At 42.2% G+C, this 24,992-nt stretch overlaps 2 protein-coding genes across 4 annotated transcripts; both read left to right on the top strand.

The window, feature by feature from the left end:
- The first annotated feature begins 65 nt into the window (after positions 1–65).
- Positions 66–13,638, top strand: lipea (lipase, hormone-sensitive a). Of its 3 annotated transcripts, none has more exons than XM_028036882.1 (11): positions 66–161; positions 3,319–3,566; positions 4,186–4,470; positions 4,914–5,004; positions 5,410–5,555; positions 5,650–5,835; positions 7,166–7,318; positions 8,116–8,260; positions 10,025–10,252; positions 11,523–11,881; positions 13,030–13,638. In XM_028036882.1, exons 1-11 carry the CDS (start codon positions 152–154, stop codon positions 13,249–13,251), a joined length of 2,073 nt encoding a protein of 690 aa, XP_027892683.1. In that variant the 5' UTR covers positions 66–151; the 3' UTR covers positions 13,252–13,638. The 3 variants fall into 3 exon arrangements, with proteins under 3 accessions (XP_027892683.1, XP_027892684.1, XP_027892685.1); XM_028036883.1 differs by lacking the exon at positions 66–161 and adding an exon at positions 184–630; XM_028036884.1 differs by lacking the exon at positions 66–161 and adding an exon at positions 909–930.
- Positions 13,639–14,659: 1,021 nt separating this feature from the next.
- Positions 14,660–24,934, top strand: ddx61 (DEAD (Asp-Glu-Ala-Asp) box helicase 61). Its single transcript, XM_028035584.1, has 13 exons — positions 14,660–14,817; positions 15,696–16,645; positions 16,726–16,830; positions 17,820–17,949; positions 18,024–18,170; positions 19,207–19,301; positions 19,385–19,507; positions 20,184–20,312; positions 20,402–20,518; positions 20,597–20,660; positions 21,149–21,250; positions 22,037–22,259; positions 22,352–24,934. The coding sequence occupies exons 2-12, from the start codon at positions 16,424–16,426 to the stop codon at positions 22,252–22,254; spliced, it is 1,452 nt and encodes a 483-aa protein (XP_027891385.1). The 5' UTR covers positions 14,660–14,817; positions 15,696–16,423; the 3' UTR covers positions 22,255–22,259; positions 22,352–24,934.
- The last annotated feature ends 58 nt before the right edge of the window (positions 24,935–24,992 follow it).

The following is a 24,992-nucleotide window of genomic DNA, read 5'->3' as shown; positions in this document are numbered from 1 at the left end:
TTATTTTATTTTATGCTAACTGTATTTTATTTTATTTTATTTTATTTTATGCTAACTGTTGCTTCTGTTAGCTAACAGCCTAAGGTCCGCGCGCTCCCGCGTCCGGAGGAGCGCGCGGACAGGATCCGTCAGAACATGAAGGAAGAAGAAGATGCGGATCGGTGAGTCTACATGCGGGTTTAAAACACCACAGAATCGCATATTTGTTGCGTTTGAATGGTTTTTAACGCACCAACTCGACGCGGATCGGTACTGTGACCCCCCAGCGATGCCTCCGCGTGTCTCCGGTTCTTCACGGAGCTCATATTCCCAACTAAAGTCACCAAACTCGGTGTCGTGAGCGAAGTTGTCTCCAGGGGGAAATGGTCGCGCTCAGCCTTGTGTTTGGTTCAGAGTGATTCAGGAAATAGAAATTGAGCTGTAATGGTCAGAAACGGGGCATTCTGGACAGGAAGCGGGACAAACGTCGGTGTGTGTTCAGCTCAGGCTGGTTGACAGCTCCACGTCATCCATCAGCTGATGAACTGAAAGGACCACAGCGGCTTTTATTCTGGGGAAACTGGGACGTTCCGCTGGGAAACAAAGAGCTCCCAGTCCTGGAAGGGCAGCGTCCTGTTTAAAAAGCTGAAGGTCTGTGGTCAAAGTTAGAGAGAAAAACTTTAAAATAGCTGAAACTTCTGGAAGCAGAGGTGTGGCTTCAGGAAACTTGTCTGCCTCAGGTGGACCGGAAATTAATTACACCTACAAACTACATGGTAGTTATGTTTTACAGCAAATGTTAATGAATCCAAGCACCAACTACTCTGGCTTGCCTCAACGTTTAGGAGTGTGTTTATTTGAATTCCTGCATTCTTGAGGTCAGACACTGATGTTGGACCTGGCTGACATTAGCCCATCTAAATAATCCTGAAGGTTTCCCATCAGGTTGAGGTCAGTTCTCTGAATTCACGTCTTTGTGTTGTGTTATATTAAACTGTCTCCAAGATGTTTTATGCATGAAATTGTCCAGAATATCTTCTTGTACTGAAAAATTAGGATTCATTTTCACCAGAACCAAGAGGCTGAGCCACATTGTAGCTTAGCAAACTAAATATTTAGTTAGGAAGCTGAAAAATTATCTTCTACCTAAATATTTAGTTGGAAGCTAAATGTTTAGCTTGTTAACTGAATATTTGGTTTGGATCTAAATATTTAGCTCCCAAATATTTGCTAAACATTTAGCTAGTAAGTCAAGTATCCAAATGAAATATAAACCAGCTAATTGTTTAGCTTCCTAACTCAATATTTAGTTTGAAACTGACATTTCTAAATGAAGGAATGAATAATAATAATAATAACATGAAAAGATAAGCGGAGCACTTCCTTCATTTGGTTAATTTCAGCATTTCTGAGGATATTCTTCACATTAATGGTTGAAAACGTTTTGATAGAAGCAGCGATCCTCCATTCTAAGAGCTTTGTGGATGAGTCAAAGCCTGTTGTTTCCTGTCGTAAAATATTTCTGCACAGATTATTCAGTGTTTGAAATTTAAAACACATGAATCGTCATGTTTTGTTGTAAGAAAATGGTCCCTGCATGGATATTTGCTCGTGTTTCTGCAGGAAGCTGTCGATGTTTTTTAGGAAGATCTGTGTAAAAACATTCAGGCTGACTCTAATCAAATACTGATCACCCGACATTTCCTCCTCATTTTAAAAGATTAATGCAGGATATTTTAGCTTTTCTGTTTTCAGATGTTTCTCCTTATCGATCTGAGTGACACAACATTCAGGAAAATCAACACAAGTCCTGCAGAAAGATAAACCACACGAGTTTCTGATAGTCGGCCCTCACGCCACGGCCGTCAGATTGTTTACGATTATTTACCTTCAAATGTTCAGCAACGCAAAAGTATTCACTCCTCAGAAACCTTTCCACATCTTCTGGCTTTTCAACCACAAACTTCAATGTGAAAAACCAACAATAAGTAGAGACTTAATGTCAAATGGAAGGAAATGATTTGTGCTTCCTTTTTTCTCTGATCAGTCAGATGTTGATTTTACATAAAGGTGTAATAACCAGGAAGTTAAGGCTGCAAGCTAACATGAACCAGAGACGTTTTCCGTTCCTCTGGTAAGGCAGAGACCCACCAGTGGGTGGATGGGACAGTTCACTAAGTTCCGTCTCTCCTTTAGCGCATTAACTCTTTTTTTTAAAAAAGCTCCTCCAACGTTCGTAAAAACCTTTATTTTGAATTTCACTGTTTCTAATGTGATGCTTCAAAATGCTCATTAAAAATGGCAGTGAAACATGGTGGTGGTAATGTCAATGGCGAAGAATTATGGATCTAAATCCGGGACAATTCTGGGTTGAAATGGCCTAGTCAAAGTCCAGACCCAGTTTGAATCTGTCTTCACAGAATTTCTCCGTCAAATCTCACTCAGGTGGAGATGTTTTAAAAACATGAAACAGTTAAGCATGATTATTGAATATTCGTCAACTAATTTAGTAATTGATTAATCGTTAAATGAAGTCTAACAGAAAAAAAAGTAATTGAGCCAAAACTGTACAAAAATATAAACATTTTGCATTTAAGATTAAAGAATCTTTTCTATCTGAAAAACTGTTCAACCCAAAACTCCTTCAGTGGCGGTTTTAGCTTCACCTAAAAGAAAATCTCATATTAATCTACTTTTTCTATCCAATTATAGTCAGTTAATCAATAATTAATCAATCACCAGATCAGCCCTGTATCGTATTGATGGAAGCAGAAACAGCTTTTAAGATGTTTATGTTAAAGTGTTTTTTAGCTGCAGATGCATCTTTGCTACAAATGATCAAACATTCATCAAAAGGCTGCAATAAAATGTTTGATTTCTTATTAAAAAAGAAACTAAAATATTTGTTTATGTGCATTTTTGTGTATTTCTTATGTAAACCAAAAATTGTAGAATGTGCCAGTTTTTTAATCTAATTAATAGATTAATCTTCAGAATAATGGATTAATCGTTATCAGCCAGAGGAGGATGCAACATGATAAATTGTCGAAGGGGTGTGAATATTTTCTGTATTCTGCCCTGGAGCAGACTCAGCCAGCTTCTCTCTTCGGTTCAAAGTCCTGCCTTGAGAATTCAACCCTTGACCGAACAGATAACACGAGTTCAGATTAATCAGCGCAGTGGTGAGTAACGGGGATGAGCCCAGCAGGACCTGTGTGTTTAACCTTGATGATTGTCTTCTTCTCTGCAGATACCGACCGCATCACATGTCCGCTGATAGCGCCACAGGCTGATATAAACCGCAGCTAAAGTTTCCTTTCTCTGGTTTCCTCCTTCCAGACTCAGAGATGGACCACTCGGCTGTGTTCACAGCTCTGGATAAGGTCTGTGAGGAGAACATCTGTGTCCTGAGTGGCCCCTCCGAGTCGCCGTACGGCACCGTGACCAAACGCCTGGTGGCATGTATGAGGAAGATTCGCCAACATGGCCGCGCCCTGGAGCCAGTGGTGGCCAGCTTCACCGCCGTCTACCATCACTACGACTTCGACGCCCAGACGCCTGCAAACGGATACCGAACGCTGGTCAAGGTGAGGCGCACTTTCAGGATCTGTTAGAAGTTCTGGTAGACTCGGCCGGTTGGAGAGCAAACCTGCAACATTTGTTCCATTTTGAGTCAAATGATCCAAATGCTTTGAAACACCTGTTCCCCTCCTAACCTGTGGGGGCGCTGTACCAAGAACCTCTGAAGGAAACAACACAAAAACCTCTGAAGAAGACAAAAAGCAAAAATGGAGGCGTCAGATTTTAGTGATTGGAGGATTTCTCTTTAGTCTTTGGTGAAAGACCATGAACCATTTCTCCTGCTAGCGCTAGGCTAGCGTGTGTTTTTGGTTGCATTTACCCAGAATGCCCTGTGCTGTAGTCCACTTCCTGTTTTTGGAGCGGTCTCCGGTCCGCTTGGCGTTCACATACGCATTCAAATCAAACCAGAGGCGGGGTCACCCTGGAGAGGTGGGGTCACCCCGGAGAGTGACCCAGTACTGGCGACCCAGTACCGGTCGCCAGTCGATCACAGAACAACACAGAGATAAACAGGACAAACAAACATGCACACAGTCAGACCTCAGGGTAATACAGAGAGATCGATAGAGTAACTGATAACTAAAATAATTGCTGCGTCTAATATTTCTCCTCTGCTGCTTGCAGGTGCTGCAGTCCTGCCTGGTGCACATCATCCATAAAGGTCGCTACATCGCCTCCAACTGCAGAGGAGCCTTCTTCAGGGCGGAGCACAACGCCGCGGAGATGGAGGCGTACTGCAGCGCCCTCTGCCAGCTGCGGGCGCTGCTCCACCTCGCCCAGCGGCTCATCCACGACAACGCCCACGGGCATCTGTACTCGCCGCAGGACGCCGACCTGAGCGACCGCTTCGTTCAGGAGTACAGCTCCATGCACAAGGCCTGCTTCTACGGACGCTGCCTGGGCTTCCAGGTGAGCCGGCAGCGTTACGCTCCCACCTGTCCTGATCGACACACCTTCATCCCTTAAGTGCTGCTGCGTTGATTTATTTATTTATCTATTTTGTGTTTTATGAATTTCAGAATGACATTTGAAAATGTTCAACTTTTAATACTCAGAAAATTCCTCAAAAAGAAAAAAAAAATCCTGAGCAAATTTTCGACTTTTGGAACTCAAAAATGTTTGTTAGAAATTTTCTGAGATTATTCTTAAAATATCTGCTTTTGTTTATATGAACTTTGCTAGAAAACAGCCTTTCCCACTTTGTCCTCTCTCTTACAGCCCTAACACGCCGTCATAAAAATGGTTGCATCAGATTGTTTGTATTTTTATTTTTTGGTTATGTTGACCAGAGAGCTGCAGACTGAATTGTCATTTTCTGGGATAAATAAAGTTTTTTTTGTTTGGTTTGGCAGTTCTCTCCTGCTCTGCGACCTTTCCTCCAGACCATCGTCATCAGCATGGTTTCCTACGGAGAGACGTACGGCAGACAGCAGTCTGGCATAGGTGAGGCTCTCCAGGTTTATTCCCACCAGCCCTGTTCAGTCTGCTTTAATCCAACTCCAGTCCGTCTGCCTATAAAGTCCGGTCCGGTTGGTGAGGCGTGAACGACCTCTGACCTCTGGTCCTCCAAACCTCGGTCCGGGCTTGGTTGAAGTGAACTCTGGTTCATGAAATCTAAACATGAATCTAATTATTCTTCCTTCACATAGATATATGCGCTCAGATCAGTCTGACTGTGTCTGGTTTCTGCGCTCAACCAAATCACGCCATACTCAGCGGGTTTAGCTTGTTTGATCCGCAGCAGCTGGAAATATTACAAATGTTCCGACTTTGTTCCTGTATTGATGTGAAAACAGCGCCAGTGAAAACGCTCCCGCTTCGATGTGATGCGTTTTCCTCTTCCTGCAGGAACGGCCGCTCTGTCCCTCCTCACCTCAGGGAAGTACGTCATTGACCCGGAGCTGCGAGGCGCCGAGTTCGAACGCATCACTCAGAATCTGGACTTGCACTTCTGGAAGTCCTTCTGGAACGTCACAGAGTCCGACATTTTATCAGTAGGCAGGGTCAAAAGCTGCTGATGTCATCAGATGGGCGGAGGAGCTCTGCTGCGATGCAGACTTTCATTCCTCGTGTTTGTTTTCCTCCCAGGGCTTCACCCGGATCGCCTCCAACCCGGTGCAGGTCAACCTCACGCTGACGGTGCCTCCAGAAAGCCTGCGACTGCCTCTGGCCTCTGACCCCACGCTGTCCACCAGCGTGTCGCCTCCCGTCGCCCACTGGGGCCCGGGGCCGGTCCACATGAGGCTGATCTCCTACGACCTGCGGGACGGCCAGGTGAGCGGGGTTTCCCCCAGAACCTGCTGGTAGGGCCCAGCCCACTGGCATCCCACCGTGTTTTCTGTTACAAAGTGTTAAAAGGTACAACAACTTAAAGCTGCATCATAATTTAGAAATAATAGTTTGTGAGGCCAGTTGACCCATTAAACTATAAACGTAGCTTAATCTGTCTTTACTGGTGTATAAAAAACCCTACTTAAAATAAACAAACAATGCTTAGCCTGGTAGGGGGAAAGTAAAGCCTGGCAGCCCACCAGGCTGATGACACACCGGGGGAAACGTTGATTCACATGGAGCCGTAACTCAACGTCCAAGCAGGCGGTGCTGTCGGGTTTTGGTTCAGACAGGAAGCAGACGACTAAAGAGAAACGATGCTCAGCAGCTCAGATTGTTTTCTGCATTAATCAGGCTGAAAATAAACAGATTAGTTGAAAGCAGGAGATTCTGCAGCGTTTCTGCTGGACCAGTTCTGCTGTGCTGTGAAAAACCACATTTAACCAGAATGTTTTGAGTTATTTTCTCTTCCAGGCCAGTCGGTTCAACAAATCAATTAAACTGAACCTGAAATTCAAGCAAAGATGAGAGGCATACTTCCACTAAAGTGTTTAGTTTGCTGTTTTAGCTCAGATTTAGCTTGCTCAGCTTCCCCTGGGTTAATTTTTCCAGATAAATTCAAAAGCACTAATTAACTTTGCTGCTTTGTAAAATTTCAGTTCAATAAAATTTTATTGAACTGTTTTGTTTTGTTTCTCAACTGTAATAAATTCTTCAAGTAGTTAGTTTTGAATAATTTTATTTAAAATAAGAGACACATAGATCCGTATAAAAATGGACAGAAGATGTAAACACATTAGCGTGGTTGAATTTAGCGCTGTAGCTTTAGCTTCCTCTCAGCACCATGTTGTTGTTGTGGGTTAGCGTAGCGGAGCTAATGCTTATGATTAGTTCTTTAGAGTTATTGCAGCGAACCTTTTAGCTAGCAGTGCCGACCAGTAAGAACTACTAATCACTTGGTAACAGCTCAACATCTTCATGTGCAAACGCCGCGTTTTTCCACTTTTGATTTGATTTATTTGGTAAAGATTTGTCTTAAATACTGTTGTGTTGCTAGCAAACAGTTTCATTTGGAGGCTGACAGATGGTGGATTTGTTTAACTTTATTTTTAGCAATTTTGAATGTGAATTGGTTTTTTGATGCAGCCTTGAATACAGACAGTTCAAAGGCAATTTTACCAAATACTAAACTTGAAACAGTTTTAATGTCAGACATGATAAATATTTGTTTCTCCCCCTGTTGCAACAACGCGGCGCTCCTGTCGTATTTCAGGACAGCGAGGAGCTGCTGGGGTTTTCCCCGGGTGACGTGGCGCCCATCGCCTCACCCCGCCTGCCCTGGCTGCAGAAGAAGCCGCCGTCGCCATGGCTGCTCATCCACTTCCACGGAGGCGGCTTCGTCGCCCAGACGTCCCGTTCCCACGAGGTGAACCGAACGCAGCGCTGCTAAAACTCCCTGAGGATTAGGAATCGGATCTAGGGCTGCAATCATTGTTTTAGGCATTTATTCTGATGATTGATCGATTAATCTGATGATTATTGATTAAACGATTAATTCGGTAAAAATAAAAATTGGCTCAACAAGCAGATTTTTCTTTTATCCTTTTTATACATTATTGAGAAAAGCTGACTGAGTCTGCTGCAGAACAGAATAAAGTTATTGATTATTATAATTGATTATTCTGATGATTAATTGATTAATCTGAAAAAATCGGCAAGTTCTGCATAAAGTTTACGTAGCCACTTCAACTTATTGATACAATATTAGAAAAACACTAAAGCACCAAATGAACAAAACCTTTTTAAATAAGAAAATAAACATTTGAACAACATTCCTTTATTGATTTGTAGCAAAGGAAGAATCTGCAGCTGATCTGGTGACTAATTGTTGGATTAACAGACTAATAATTGGATAGAAAAAGATGCTTAGTTTTTTTTTACAGAATGTGAAACTGAAACTGCCACTGGAGCAGTTCTGGATAGACCAGATTTACAGAAAAATAAAAAATTTTAAATTCAAACTTTATACTTATTTTGTAGAGTTTTGGCTTAATTGCAGCTCCGTTTGTGGAGTTATTTCAGCAAATAGCATTTATGTCAGTCTGTTTATTCCAGTTAACAATTAATCGTTTACTAAATGTTTTGACGATTAATTTGGATGTTGATTAATCGTGATTAATCGTTTCAGATGGGATCACCATGTGTTTTTGTTTCCTTCTTCAGAATTACCTCCGTAACTGGTCGAAGGAGCTGAGCGTCCCGGTTCTGTCCGTCGACTACTCTCTGTCGCCTGAAGCTCCGTTTCCTCGGGCGCTGGAGGAATGTTTCTACGCCTACTGCTGGGCGCTGAAACACTGCCACCTGCTGGGTACGTGCTTCATGTCAGGAAACACCGAAGACGTTTCCACCAACTACTGCCCAGTGATAATCAATAATACACAATAATAAACAAAGTAATCTGTCAGTTCTTCTGACGATTAATCTCATAAAAAGTTGCTCTGTTCGGTACCGTCAAGCTTGTAAAAAATATGAAAAAGAAAATCTGAGTAAAAACAATTCAGTTCCTCTTTTTCGATCATTTTATGTCTTGAAGTGCAAAACGATTCTTTTCGTCTGAAGTTTGAAATATAAGTTATTTTACTGAAATATGTTTTATAAAATAAATTTCACATCATTACTTTCCTCGTCCACCAGCTATAGATGGAGTTTCCAAGCTTTTCCACAGATTAAGCTCTGGACTTTGACTAGGCCATTCTAACCCATGAATCTGCTCTGATCCCATAATATCTCCAGCTGCCTGTTTGGGCACAGACTTCCCACAGCATGGTGCTGCCACCACCCTGCCTCAGCAGGAAGTGCAGTGTCAGCATGCAGCCCAAAAGGCTCTGTTTTGTTCTCCTCTGACCTCTGACCTTCCTGCTGGGTTCCTCCATGGTGATGGGGGTGTGGTCCCCACGGGGCCACACAGAGGATGCAGGGAGGGCCTCAGAAAGTTTGAGACATGATGAGAAAAAAATGCACAAATAAAAATAATCAGATTTTAATCATAAATTTGTAATTATAATTGTTTTTTATCATATAATCGAATCTGTTTTTCAATCAACATTATAAAATATAAAGTGACCAAAGGAACCGACCAGAAACGCTGCTAAAGAAACTTCTGGGAAGCTGAAATCAGAAGCTGTGAGGAATAAATTTACGCTAAACAAACGTAACCCGTCCTCTGCAGAACCTGAGGTCAGAACGCGTGAGGCCCGGTTTCACCTGCAAGATTTGTGTTCAGAGCCAAGCAGGAGAAATGTGATCTTTGTTGGCGCTGCCTGTGCGTTCCGGCCGCCATGTTTTCAGATAAACTGAAAGATTTTTTTCAGGGAATTGTTTGGACCTGCAGCAAAGAGAAAGCGGGAGTTTTTCCAGCGCTGCTTTGCAACAGTTTCCTCCAGATTTCAGTAACAATAGTGAGACCTGCAGCTTTGTTTGTTTTGTAAAGTGCAGATAAAGAAAATCTGAGCAACAAGCCGGACTAGTTACTTTGCTGCTGTTAGTTAATTTATTAAACTTTACTACCACACAAGATTTTCAAAGAAAGAGACAGAAATCCTGTTTTTGTTGCTCAGAACCAACAAAATCTTTTTTTAGTCAAGACCTAAATAAATATAAAAACTGGACGTTTTTTTTTCATGAAGCAAACCCACAAAAATGTATTCAATCTGATTTATATTTTTAATTTATTTTCAAATGCATCTCTTTTGTTTATTCCCTCATTTATTTTGAAATTTATTTCATTTTTAATTTTTGTTTATTTAATCATCTTTTTATTTCTTATTTATTTATTCTCAACTTTATATTTTCATTTATTACTTTTTCATGTGTTCTATTAATTTTATAATTTTACTTGTTTATTTTCTCTTATCTACTCATTAATTTTCATTTAAAATTGAAAACAACTTATTTATTTCCTGTTTTGTTTCATCCCTGAAGGAAATTGAAAAGAAATGATGAAATTAATAACTAAATATATTATTATCATTATTATTTTATTATTATTGATGAAATTACAACCACGGTGATTAAAGTGTCTCTGGTGGAAACATTGCTTGATGACAGAACCATGTGACCGTGTTCGGTCCAGGTTCTACGGCGGAGCGGGTCTGCCTGGCCGGGGACAGCGCCGGGGGGAACCTCTGCATCACCGTCTCCATGAAGGCGCTGACCGCCGGCATCCGCGTCCCCGACGGCATCATGGCCGCCTACCCCGCCACCCTGCTCACCACCGACGCCTCGCCCTCCCGCCTGCTCACGCTCATCGACCCCCTGCTGCCTCTGGGCGTCCTCTCCAGGTGCATCAACGCCTACGCAGGTAAGTGGGCGGGGCTTCGCGGCTCGTTTAGCCCAGCAGAACCTTCCGGCGCCGCAGGAGCGGAACGCAGGTCAGCGAGGAGAATTACGTGTAAACGGGACGATGAGGGAGGAGAGGGGAGGTTAATAACGGCCTCCAGGGCCACTCACAGCGTTTCCCAGGGCCGGGATCCGTGGCCCCCCTGCCCACCGCTTTCTGTGACCAGCAGGAAGTTAATTAATATTCACCTTTTTAAAGACATAATGGTTTAATTTTCCTCCTTAACACCGGTTCTAAATGATCTTCTTACAGTCATATACTGTATGTGATGACTTAATTGAAATTGGAAATATTGACATTCTATTTAATATATTCCATAGGTCCTCATTTATTATTGAATATAATAATTAAATTTGTGAATCTAATTAAAATGGTCATTTTTAGAGCAGCTTTTTGCTTCCTGTGCTAAAGGTTGTAATGAAATAACTTGATCTGCTGCTCCGTGTCGCTACAGAGAAACCCAAGCGTCTGATTGGCCAGCTGCACACCAATCGCCTTTACTGTTACTCACTAGTATTTCTGCTGTTGAAATAAATGTATGATGTCCTGTACATCATTTCAAAGGCGTACGGTTGTATAATTGAACGTCCGTTTGCAGCCATTTTGACGGGCGAGTGTAAACGTTGAGTTTATACTCGCCAGCCAGCTGCAGCTTCTTTGGATTTAAAGTGACAGGACGCCCTAAAGCAGAACTGAGCTCTGATTATTTGAGAAAGAGTTTATGTAAAAAGAAAAGTGTGCATGTTCTGAATGGACCACGGAGCGATCCTGAAGGAAGCGTCGGATGTCAGATTTCTGCTTCCTTGGAAGGGAAATAATAAAACTGATTCATGTGATTCTATCTGTATTTTAAAGTGGCTTCAATAACTTGAAGGAAAAACTGAATGAACCAAACTCGGAGAAGCAGCATTCAGCTTCTATGCACCACAGATCTGGAACAAACTTCCAGAAAACTGAAAATCAGCTGAAACCCTGAGTTCCTTTAAATCTAAAGATCCAGCAGGTTGGATGGGATTTTGAAACATGATCAATGAAACATTGATGAACTTATTTATTGAGTGTCTGTGATTTTGGTGATGGCTCATCAAAACGGGATGATTGTTTTTCTCATTTGTTGACGGCACGCTGGTTTTATTTCTGTGTTTTGAAGCTTTTTGAACTGCCTTGTTGCTGAAATGTGCTAACAGTAGTAAACTTGATTGATGGTACTGACCCGGCCCGGTCCCTCCAGGTTCGGACTTCCAGACGATCCAACCTTCAGAGCGGCGCGGCAGCCTGAGCGCTCTGGGCCGGGACACGGCCCTGCTGCTCAGCGACCTCACCCAGGGAGCCTCCAACTGGATCCAGTCCCTTCTGGACCCGACCCGGACCGCGCCGCGCCAAGGCACCGACCACCGCAGGGCGTCGGCCGGCGCCGCCGCAGCCGGCGCCGCCAACATCCTTCACTACCCGGACGGCTTCGAGCCGCTCCGGTCCGAATGCCATGCCTACGTCCTGCCCACGTCCTACCCCGTCATCAGGAACCCGTTTGTGTCTCCTCTGCTGGCGCCGACCGGCCTGCTGAAGGGATTGCCGCCGGTTCACCTGGTGGTAAGACAGGAAGGAAAAGCTCAGGTTATTTCTATACTCGTTGTTTCACAGGAAGAAACTTCCAGCAGAACCAGAACCCGGATCAGAACCAGTTCATGGTCCAGGATCTAAAGGTTTATGCACCATCATAAAAATCCAGGTGAAAGAAAGACGAGTTCTGTTTGGGAGGCAGAACTCACAGCAGGTTCCCAGAAACTATGGGGGAAAATTTGACCAATAGAAACGCTCGACTTGCCCCGCACTGACCAATAGAAGAGCTGCTGCTAATGTCCCGCCCCCAGAAGTGTGGAACGTAATCTATAAAATGCTATTTGAAAATAATTTCATAATTTCACAAGTCGGTGTGATTTTTTTTTTTTTTTGCTAAAGTAAAATTTCATTTAAAAAATAAATAAATGAAATTGGAAAAAAAACATGAAGTTTGTAAAACTAAAGCCTGAAAAGATATTTTGAAAAACAAGATTTTACAAAAGGAATATCTGGAACAATAATTGGAAAAAATAATTTTTAAAAAATAAAATCTATTTTTAGCTTTTTCAATTCAAGACATTTGACCCATGCTTGATATAAATTTCGATTTTTATTTATTTTACCCCTCACTGGGTGAGATTATTGCTGACCATTTTTTAATGGAAAATCTTCAGTACAACACAAAATTTTAATATTTTTATAACCAAACTACTATAACAAACTGCGTCGATCCAGGATGTTTAACTGAAAAGCCGATTTCAGCTTTTATCTAATTCGTTAAGTTTGGCTAAATATAGAGAGTATTTAATAAAAGTAACCAAATCCTGTTTTTATACTGAGAATAAATGTGTTAAATTGAGAACAAAACAATTTGAAAACTAGACGTCTTTCTACTAATAAAGCAAAAAAACTTTTAGGTTTTGGATGAATAACAAACCTCTACTGTTAAGAAATGAAGTGAGAGTTTATTTGCTTGATTTTATTATTTTCTTTGCCCACAAGTAGATTTTGACTCTAGTCAAATTTTGACTAGTTCCAAGCCCCCGGATTGAACGTATGTGCACTCCACACTTTTCAGATTTTGATCAAGCTGAAGACTCTGACAGTTCCTCTCCACTCTGTGTTGATGATAAAACACGGTGAAGTTTGGACTGACGGGTTGCTTCGTTTCCCTGCAGGCGTCGGCGTTGGACGCCTTGCTGGACGATTCGGTGATGTTTGCGAAGAAGCTGCGGGCGATGGGCCAGGCGGTGACCTTGACGGTGGTGGACGACCTTCCTCACGGCTTCCTCAGCCTGGCGCAGATCTGCAAGGAGACGCAGTTCGCCTGCGACATCTGCGTGTCGCGGATCCGGATGGTCTTCCAGCCGGACTCCGCCGGCGCCTCGCCACAGACTTAGCGCCGCTTCGTCGGGTCGGTTCTGCCACCACAGGAAGTAAAACTGCAGTTTAAACCTGAACTGCACAGCAAAACTGGATCCGACTGACGGGTTCCAGGTTCTGATTAGAGGAAAATTCAGAACCGCAGGAGAAAATCTGTCCTCAGGTTCTGAAACACTCTCAAAGTAAAAACTAATTCTCCTGTGAAGGTTCTGACTCTGACCCGCCGTGCCTTTAACAGAACCTCCTGCTCCTCCTCCAGCATCCAGCAGGAAACAGGAAGTTCCTTCCACATTAACTGTGTTGTTATTAATATTGTTTTGTTTGGACCCAACATGTAATTTGATGTTTACAGCTGTTTGTGAAAAGAGCAAACTCCAGAGTGCAATAAACCAGAACTACCAGAACCTTTTGGGTCTGTTGGAATATTTAGATCTGATGTTTACAGTCAGCTGCAGAAACTGTCCACCGTTCAGGAATATATTTACTGTCAAGTTTTACTGCACTGCATCAAAAAACCCTGGAGAAAATAATAAAAAACGTCGGAATAACATTTAATTTTATTTCACCATTTATCAAATGATTAAAGAAAATTGAAGCTAAATAAATAAATCATGAAATAAAATGCAAAATAAAAGATTAAATAAAATCTATACATAAATTATGAAAAAAAAATTTAAATGAGAAAATAAAATTTAAAATATTTAAATATACTAAATAAAATTTTAAATGTATAAATAATTATTTTTGAAATAATTGAAGATAAATTAGGAAATTAATCACTAAATATGCAAGGAAATATTTTTTGTATTTAATAAATAAATAAATTAGGTAATGTACGGCACATATTCAGCAACAAGGCTGTTCAAAGTGCTTTACATGAATTATAAAGAAATAAAAAGCAAAACCAAAAGAAAGACAAAACAGTAAAACTACATACTACTTTTACCCCATGCTTAATACTAAATTAGGAAATTATGTTGTAGTTATTTATTTTCTCATTTATTTGTTATTTTTAGCAGGCTAAGTCCTCCATATTCTGCTAAATACCCTGGAGAAAGTAATCAGTAAATAAATGTCACAATTTATAAAACAAACTGAAGAATATTACTCCATAAATAGCCAAATTTAGCGAACCACCTAATCTTATGTAAGATTTTCACATAATCTTATGAAAAAAAGATTATTCTGACTTCTAACTTCATAACATTTATTCAGTTTGGAAAAGTCACATTGTAACAAAAACATAATGAAATAAAAGTATTGTTACTATAAGTTAACATAACTTGTATATAATATGTTTTCTTCTTATTCATAATGTAGACTTGTTTTAATTCAGAGCTGTGGATTCAGGCTAAAAACAGCCGCCATACTGCAGTCTGGCGGCAGGTGGCAGCAACGTCACCCCAGACGCCTGATAATAAGCCGCAGGGATTCATCGAAGAAGAGGAGGCGACCATGTTGATTTAAAGGAAGAAGAAACACAATAGAGACGAATTATTTCAAGATATTTTCAGCTAATTTAGAAGAAAATTGTTAATTCACCGCACTCAGAGCATCGCTCGTACAGTAACGCAGCTTTTCAGGTATGTTTATCGGACTTTGGAAGGCTCACTGCCGGTTAAAACCCGGTTGTTGGCTCGTTAGCTCCGTGCTAACGGCTCGTTGTTGTGTTGGATTTATGAAGCGTCAAATATTCATAACGAAATAAAGGTCCAAGTTTGTAAAATATTACTAAAAATTAGGTTTTTACAACTTTATCTGCATTTAAAGGAGTAAATTGTGTGGTTTTTAGTCGAAGTGTTTGCGCTCGGATTTTAGTTTAAGTTTGTTTTAGCCGTTAGCTGCTAATGTCTTTCCTGACGCGCAGTTTCAACGCCACCTTAAAGCTTCTCGACTCAAATAGAACCAGAAAACCCATCAGAACCCCCCGCAAACTGGAATGTATGTTAATATAAATTAATATATCAATTCAGAGATTAGTTTGAATTTGACTGTGATTGTTAAAGTTAAAGTAAACGTTAAGTTGTGATTAGCCGTAGCTTAAACAACGTGAGTCCTCCAACCTTCAGTGAGTCACTTTGTTTCTGTTTTCAGTTGTTTCTGTTTCCCAGCAGGTGTGTCCAGAACACACCTGCTGGCTTTACCTGCGAAGCATCAAAACAACAAAAAGAAGAAAGAAGATCTGAAAGAAGATCTGAGAAGAAAATTCTTGTTTTTAATGTTGGTAGACAAATAAAACATCTCAACACATCCTGAGGTTGTTTTTCTGGTTTCACTGCCTCTGAACGTTAACATTTTGGTTTTCAGTCGTTAAAATCTGATCAAGTTCTGTAACGTTTTACTCTTCAGTATTTTTCAGACAGAAAGCAGAAGTGCCGTGGCTTTGCTTTTTGAAAGTTGATTGATGATTCATCCTGCCTGTTGGAGTCTGAAGTGTTTTGTTTGGATCGTTTGTTTCCAGGTGGGACGTTTGAGTCGTCGGTCTGGATCTTTTGGAGGCGGGGAGTTTGCGGCGCTGCACGTTTCGGGCCGAGCGGATCATCCCTGGTGTTGACGGAGAGGAGGAGGAATAAACCCAGAGCACAACGGAAACGCACTGAGGACTCTACAAGGGCGGAAAGCTTCTCTGCTTTGGACTAAATTCCTTGTTGGAACTTTATTTTTTTCCACACATGAAGAAACAGAACCTCTCCCAGTGGAGATAAATGAAATTCTGGCTTTCTGGAGAAGACCGTGTACAAAGTTGGACTTCCTGTTCTCTGGATCAGGGACATGCAGCAGCTCTCTGGGACTGGCAGTAAAAAGCAGAGATATTATTGACGATAGAAACTCATTTTGGTGCAGATTGCCCTAGTTGTTCTGTTTCAGGACTGGAACCACTTCGATGCTTGTTCACGTATAATTTTTCTATATCGTGGACGAGTCTATTTCTGCACATGGTTGCAGATTTCTCTTCATTTGGAAGAGTTTTTGTGTAAAAACTAGTTTTGTTTTTGTCGGCTCTGCAGCGGTCACTGTGATGAGCTGCAGCTTCGTGTTTATATGTAAATATTACTGAGCCATTTCTCTGCAAAGCGCTTTGGACACACAGAGAATATTGTTGAACGCTTTATTAAACTTTAGGATTTTTTACTGACGACAGAATTTAAGAGACAAAAATTAAAAAAAACAAACAGAAGTTCAGGAAAAATGGCAACAGCCCGAACGGAAAACCTCGGTCCAGTTGTGATGGGACTGAATAAGCAGAACGGGCAGCTCAAAGGACAGACCAAACCTGCCGCAGGACCCCCAGCATCAACTCAAGGAAAGAATCCAGCCGGGAGCAACCAGGACGGCGGAGGAATCAAGTTTGGAGACGACTGGAAGAAATGCCTACAGCTCCCCCCGAAGGACAACAGGGTCAAAACCTCAGTGAGTGTCGGCCCGGCCGCAGCAAGCCCAGTCCGATTTGGGACAGCCGGTTCTGATGTTGTGTTTGTGTTCTGCTGCAGGACGTCACGGCAACCAAGGGGAACGAGTTTGAAGATTACTGCCTGAAAAGGGAACTCCTGATGGGAATCTTTGAGATGGGCTGGGAGAAACCGTCGCCGATCCAGGTTCAGCTTCAACGCTTCGCTTTGAGAAAACAGAAAATAATTTTTCCTTCCTGGTTTCTAAAAGATGCAGACAGAAACTGACGGTTTTCATCCATATGAAAACTCAGTTTTAGGTCACTAAAAACATTTATGAAAACTGACCAAAGTGGAGATTTGAGAGAACTCTGATTGGTGTGTTCATGGAAAACAGATTTATGGTTCTGTGCATTGCAGTCTCCAAAAAATAAGGAGCCACTGTTTCCACATATTTACTTTAACGCGACTCCCAGTCGACATCGTCTTGTTTTATTAACTTTATATTCTAATACTTTGTTTAAAAGTAGTTCAATCTGTATATCTGTCCACACATGAACCTCCTGGCACCATGTTTAATTCCTAACAGGAAGTCGTGTTTTTTATTTTAATTTTTTGAAGCAATCTGATTGGCTGACAGGTTTTAGCTTTGGGCTGTGCTGCCCCCTGTGGGTTTGACGTGCTTAAATCGACGCCCAGGGACGAATTTGGGGGAAAACTTTCCTAAAACTGATAATTTGTGTACGATATATTTTTAAACGGCGTTGTTTTCCTTTAAGACCCGACTATGTGGAAAAGCCTCGATGCAGTTCTGAAACTGTTGCTAATAAAGCTGCAGCTAACTAACTGAAGGTTTCGTTATGAAGCTTAAAGTCAATTTATAATATAAAACCTGATCTTATCAGCTGGCTGACTTTTAAATTAAGCTGGTCACTTGATAATTTTGTGTATTTGGTGTGGTTTGGATGCTGCAGTTCTCCTCCTAACCAGCAGGTGGCACTAGTGAAAACTTAACAGTTTCTCAGGTGGATTGGGAAGACTGTTGTGTTTTATCTGCGTGACTGTTTGAGTTTTTTCAGTGTTTTGCTCCGTCACACAGAAGCAGATTTGAAACGTCACATAAAGCCGCGTTCATTCAGCGGCTCGGCGTCTGAGGTTTCCTCCAATTGGTGGTGATGATGTCATTTCCTCTGCAGGAGGAGAGCATTCCCATCGCGCTGTCCGGGCGCGACATCCTGGCACGAGCGAAGAACGGCACGGGGAAAAGCGGCGCCTACCTGATCCCGCTGCTGGAGCGGATAGACCTGAAGAAGGACCACATACAGGGTGAGTCCGCCCCTCCCCCGCCCGCTGCTGCCCGCGGGGAGCCGTCGCTGACGTTTCTCTGCGCTCTGCTGCAGCCATCGTCATGGTGCCCACACGGGAGCTGGCGCTGCAGATGAGCCAGATCTGCATCCAGCTCAGCAAACATCTGGGCGGAGTCAAAGTGATGGCGACGACCGGCGGAACCAACCTGAGGGACGACATCATGCGCCTGGACGAGACCGGTAACACTCGCTCATTCATTCATACCGGCAAAATCTATCATTCATTCACTCAGCAAATTTCTGCTCTTTGAAGAGTTAGTTTTTGAAAAATCTGTGCATTCCTCGGGTTTCCATAGTGATGGCAGGGCGGCCATTTTGTTCGACAAGCGACTTCCAGTTATTTAGATTTTGAAATCTATGATGGAATATTAGGGCCAGGCTAAGACTTTATTTATTTCATTGAATAACCAGAATAAATCCTGATCTTTTTAACTGTGTAACTTTGCTGTTTTACTATTTTTATATTTAATTTTTAATTCACTATTGTGGGCTCAACTTTGTCTCATTATTTATGTTTTCTTTTATCTTTGTTTTGTTTTTCTCTGCGGTTTGTTTGAGCTGTGGCTGCTGTTGATAAATAAAGTTGATTATGATGAATAAAGCAGTAATATGAGGAGAAAAAAGCAGAAATTTAATGAGAATTTATCCCCCGACTCAGATTGAAAACGTTCAGTGTCTTTCCTCACAGTTTGGTTTTTTTGGTGCATCTTTATATCTGGCAACATATTATTTGTTTAATTGTTCTATATTCCAAAAAATTCTGCTAGTGGATCTAGAACTTTTTTTTTAATCAATATTTTGAACTATTTTGTTAAAATAGCTCCAGTTTCCTGCTGAAGAGTTATTTGTCAGTTAGTTTTTTCTTATTTTAAATGTACCAAGATATTTTCAATAGAAACTAAACAGAAACACTTGGTAATATTTTGTGTTTTGCAGAGTTTATTATCAGTAGCAGGGCTTGTGTGAATAACTGAGACGGACTGAGCTGCATTTAAAGGCTTTTATCGTAATTTTAAGAGGTTTTCTCTGGTAAACTTTTGTCCTTTTTTTCTTTTATTTTGGCTAAATTGCCATAGCCCGACTCTAAAACTCACAGAAAAGACAATTAAAATAAAAGCCACTTTTTGAAAATATATTCTATCATTTCTAACTTTGCTTTTTAGAAAAAAGAAATTTAGCTAAATAAAAGGTGATTTAATGGTGTTTCTGCTTGCAGTGCATGTCGTCATCGCCACACCCGGCCGCATCCTAGACTTGATAAAGAAAGGCGTGGCGAAGGTGGACCGGGTCCAGATGATGGTGATGGACGAGGTAACCATGACGACAGCCCGTCTGTGTTGCTGCCGCTCGCTCTGGAGCGCCGCGTTGACCTTCCTCCTCCTCCTCTTCCTCAGGCGGACAAGCTGCTCTCTCAGGACTTCGTGGTTCTCATCGAGGACATCATCAGCTTCCTGGCCAAGAACCGGCAGATCCTGCTCTACTCCGCAACCTTCCCCATCAGCGTCCAGAAGTTCATGGTGAGTCAGCAGGACGGGCCTCTCCGCAGCCGTACGGTTTTCCCTGGAAGGCCGCGGGAACGTCAGCAAATCTGGGAGGAGTTTGTGAGTCAAAGCTAAAGGTTCAAATGTCAGGAGGTCGAATCCAGGATTCCCAGATCTGGACCAGAACAGAGGAATAAACTTCCAAACTCCCCGGAAATAACGTAAAAATAAATAATAAAACAAATCCCAGATAATTCTGTGAATTTTTCTACCAAGTCTGCTGCAGAATTTATTTAAAGTAATCTGACTTTTTAGCACAGGAATGTGTAAATCATTTTAGATCCAAAATAAAAAGAATCCAGTTCAGATTATTTTAGTTTTAGCACTTTCAGCGTTCAGACATGAATAAAAAATATATGAAAATACAGGAAATAAAATAAAGACAAAAGAACAAAACGAATAAAAAAAAATCAGCTGACGATTCAAACTCAACACCTTTCCCGCCATTGTTATAAGATCAGAAATCTCCTGTTCGTCCTGCAATGCATCCTGGGAAAAGGCGGGCCAAGTCCAGGGAAACGATGGACGCAGGTGGATGTGGTCGGCACAATTGGCCCGCGCACCACACTTTGGACATCCCTGCCTGTCATTGCCTCTTTCTGGGGTAAATTTCTGCCCTGGTCTGATCCGTGTTCTGGTTCTGGTTCTGCAGGTGAAGCACCTTCAGAAACCCTATGAGATCAACCTGATGGAGGAGCTGACCCTGAAGGGCATCACCCAGTTCTACGCCTACGTGACGGAGCGCCAGAAGGTCCACTGCCTCAACACGCTCTTCTCCAGGGTAACCGCCGCCGACCCGCCACAGACCCGCGCCGTGGCTTTAAGAACCGGGTCGAGCTCTGACGGGTCTGCTCTTTGTTCTGGTTGCAGCTGCAGATCAACCAGTCCATCATCTTCTGTAACTCCACCCAGCGGGTGGAGCTGCTGGCCAAGAAGATCACGCAGCTGGGATACTCCTGCTTCTACATCCACGCCAAGATGATGCAGGTACTGACCCGGTTCTGTTCCCGGTCCCGGTCCAGCTCGTCTGGGTCTCTGTTTTTACAGGTTCTTGTTTGTTTTCAGGAGTACAGGAACCGCGTGTTCCACGACTTCAGGAACGGGCTGTGCAGGAACCTGGTCTGCACCGGTGAGTCTTCACCTGGAATCCTTGAAATCCTTGAAAAGTTTTTCCTTTTCAAGGTTTGGAAAGTGCTTGACATCCAGACAACACAGTTTGGCAATAAAGTTAAATCTGTAGTTTGATTAAAAGCCTAAATTTGTTTAAAGCAGAAATTTTCATACAGCAAATAAAAATATATTTTCTCTCCATCTGAAGTTAAATCAGACGAAAATTTTCTAGTTTTAAATCGACTAGAATCACTAAAATAATTTCTATTTTGTGTTAAAGCTTTTAACTTGAAGGTCGTTTAACTTAAGATTTGTTTGGGTTTTTTCTATGTGATGAATATTTATTTATTATCCATAAAACTTATTGATAACCTTTATAATGTTATTGAAATTTTCCTTCTGACTCCAAATGGTGTGAAAGACATTTTGTTAGGATTGCAGATTTAATTTAAATAAATGTTTTGCTCGTCTTGTGGAAACGTTTTGTTTTGCTTCCTGCTGCTGCAGATCTCTTCACCAGAGGAATCGACATCCAGGCTGTGAACGTCGTCATCAACTTTGATTTCCCTAAAAATGCAGAAACGTACCTCCATCGCATCGGGAGGTCAGGTGGGTGGACGAGTCCGGAAACGGGTCCGGAAACGGGTCAGGAAACGGGTCAGGAAAACGGGTCAGGAACGGGTCCGGACTCGTTTCCCTGATCTGAAAACGATACAGAACCTTTTACTTTTTTACATGTTGTCGGATGCATTATTTTATTTCACTTAATTTTCTCAGCAAAACGACCAGAACCAGTAAATATTGGGATTTATTTTTCTGGTCTTCAGGTTGGAAACTATAAATTGGAAACATTAATTTCAGCTTCATGAATGAATTAATTCTGTAGCTAAAAACATAAATAAAAATTGTGCTTCTATAAAAAAGTAAACCTTCATTAAAGATAGTTCTTTTTTTATTAACTTTTTAGAATAAAATATAAGCAAATGGTTTATTTGTTTTTAGATAAAATTATATAAATAAATATTCTAACTTTTCAGATTTTTATGTTTTATTTAAAATGATGAATTAAAGATAAATTTCTTTTTTATTTGTTGGATTGATTTTAAATAAACTATAAATGCATAAGATTAAAAAATAGTCTTTAGTTTTCAGGATTTTTATTTTTAGATTCATTTTTTAAAAAGTATAAATTTATATGTTGTCTTTAACGTTTTGACTTTTTTATTTTTAATAAATAAAATGTATAAATGAATATATTTTTTTATACTTTTTAAAAAGATTTTTATTAGTAAAATACTATAAAATTACTTTTTAAATAAAAGAAGGTGGGGTAACATTAGTGACCCTAACCTGAGGAGCGCTGTGACGTTAATTCTCTGTTTCCATGGTAACCAGGGCGGTTCGGCCACCTGGGTCTGGCCATCAACCTGATCACCTCGGAGGACCGCTTCAACCTGAAGGCCATCGAGGAGCAGCTGGTGACCGACATCAAGCCCATCCCCAGCAGCATCGACAAGAGTCTCTACGTGGCCGAGTACCACTCCGGGCCCGTTACCGACGGCGACGAGGACGATGCGGAGGAGAAGCCGCCGCGCCAGCAGGACAGCACCTAAAGCAGGTGGCTAACAGCTACGGTTTCCACTTCCTGCTTCCGCTGCAGCAGTCGGGTTTCTCCTCGCCGTCCTAACCGGAGTGTTTTCTCCTCCGCAGAGCATCGTGACACTCCGGGCTTCGCCAGACGTCTTTGCTCCACACTACTCTTCATCATCTTCCTCTTCTTCCCTCGCTTCCAGAACCTTCCGGCCGGTTCCTCACAGTTCTGCTTGTTGTTCTGCACCGGCTCCAACCTGGACTCCAAACCGAGTCATGCATGCCCGCCGCCCCCTCACCCGCCCCTGACGCCGCCGTTCTCACTTAAGTGCCTTACTTCCTCCCTGGCGCACGCTCCCCCCCCGTCCTGCTGCAGCAGCAGAGCACAAACAGCAAACCCGTCGCAGCGCCCGTTATGCAACAAACCCACAACCCGCCACCTTGTCCTGCCCGGACGCCGCTCTCCGAGGCGTCGCAATAAAAAATGGCAGCTTTCTTTAAACGCAGCGCGACTTTTCCCCTCATGAATTAGAAGAACGAGCAAAAGCGCAGAAACTTCCTGCGTGGATCTGATGGCGTGCACGGGGAAAACGGGAGCAGCTCCTGTTTTTACTGTGAACCGCTGCAACAGAAACCTCCGATCCGCTCTCAGTCGACCCGAACGGGTCTGGCGCCGGTGCAGAACAGCAGCTGAAACTTCCCGTTCCGTTTTATTCCTTCTGGTTTTCATTGAGGCGCGTCGGAAGCCCGGACTTGTCACGCGTAGTTGAATATATTAGATGCCAATGTTTGTTCTGCAGCCCGGACCGGATAACGCCGCAGTTTGATGCAGTGAATCTGATGAACGTTTGGTTCTGATTGGATGTCCGTGTAAATTTGAAGCCAAACTTGTGAGCTTTTCCAGTTTTCCACCAGAACCAAACTGCGGCGTTATCCGTGAACTGGACTCGGCTTTGAGCCCAGAAACTTCTGAACATTTCTGTTGGGTTTTTTTGTTGTTTTTTTGCTGCTGAGTGAAACTGGTTCAGGTTTTCTTTTCCTGACGGACCAGGGAGCGATGAAACTAGCTCCGGCTCTACCGGACCACGCTAGACGGGTTCCCCCCTCCTGCAGCAGCAATAACTTTTCCTTTTCCTGCTCGGATCCGGTTTCTTCGTTTCGGAACAATGAGGTTTAGTTTGGACTCGGCAGGATTGTAGCATCTCTGAACAGGCAGCTGGGGTTTCTTTCTGTCCTCCCCTTACAGAGCATCACTAATGATTTAAAAAAAACATAAAAAAATATTTTTTTGCTTTTAAGATAATTTTTTTTGTTGCTTTCGCTGGTTCTGATGGGAGCCACATTTTTTCCAGAAACCAAGTGTTTAATCAGAAGCTCGCCGCGCATCGTAAGGCTCCTCTCTGGTACTTAAACCAGGACACAAATCGTTGATTTGGAATAATTTTTACACCAAAACGTTTTTGTTTTAAGTACCGGACAGAGCGCGGAGTCGGACCAGAGCGGTTCTGGAAAGATCTGCGACGGTTTTCCGTGTTCTGACTGAGGTGTTAGAAATCAAACAGGGAAACCGCGAATTTTGTTTCCAGTTTCCGATTGAAAGCAGAAAATGTTCGGCTTCATCAGAGGAAGAGGAGGAGTTTTTAGTTTTTCTGTTTTCTTGAAACTGATTTTCAGGATTGAAGCAAAACCAAAGTGTGTGTGTGTGTGTCTGTCGGCGTGTGTGTGTGTCTGTCGGCGTGTGTGTATGTGTGTGTCTGTCGGTGTGTATGTGTGTCTGTCGGTGTGTGTGTGAGGAGCGGATGGGAATTGCCACATGTAGTTTCCGCTAAGCCGGGAACAAAATCAGAACGACGATAAAAACGTGAAGCTGCATGTTGGTGATTCTGTTTGTGTTTTATCGGGTGTCTGATCAAACGTCGGATTTGGCGTTGGATCAGACGCGTTGTCGTCGGGGATGTGATCTCTGTCGAGTTTTCCGATCTGCCACCTCCTCCAGAGAAATAGTTTTTTTCTGACAAGACATCTTCCTTTTTTGTTTGTTTTTCCTGATCACATCCCTGCCGATCATTCAATCATCATCATCTCCTCTGGGTTCCAGGTCTAGGATCCAAACTCTCTGCTTTATTCCGATTTAACATAATTTCCAGAAGCTAAGCTAAATATTCCTGCTCTGGACCATAAAGCGAACTTTTTCCACCCCTGGAGCTTTAAAAAGATCCGATTGTTGGGAACCAGAGGAGGTCGTGATGAACGTTTTGTCTGTCGACTCGTTTTGTGTTTTTGTGTCGGAGCGCCAATTGGGGGGGAGGGCGGGGGGATCTGGAATAAAACTAACTCCAGAACTGGAACTGGATCCGGGTTCATGCGAATTCCTAAAGGAGGAAAATGAACCAAACTAAAACTTTTGATTCCATGATGTGGATTTCTCTAAAGCAAAGTTAAATTGGATTTCCAGACTGCTGGAGGCTTCATGATTTTAAAAACCTTCATTCGGCTCCAACGGCCTCCAGCTTTTCCTTCAATTTGGACTTTTTCCTCAGGAAGTTGGTTTGTTTTCCTCCTCCAAAAGAAAATGTATAAGTTTGATCGGATGAAGTAGAAAAATGTAATTTTGTTCATTTTGACTTGACCAATCTGCCCTCTACTGGTGTAACATGGAAGAACATGCAGAGACTTAAATTCAATAAATTGGCCTGAACATTACTTTGTCCTGTTTGGTTTTTATTGTAAAGACTTTAATAAACTGCTCCACGTTGAGATT

This window comes from Xiphophorus couchianus, chromosome 13 (assembly GCF_001444195.1).
Source record: "Xiphophorus couchianus chromosome 13, X_couchianus-1.0, whole genome shotgun sequence".
NCBI lineage: Eukaryota > Metazoa > Chordata > Actinopteri > Cyprinodontiformes > Poeciliidae > Xiphophorus > Xiphophorus couchianus.
Note: the sequence above shows the minus strand (reverse complement) of the source record. Positions and strands in the feature narration are given on the sequence as shown.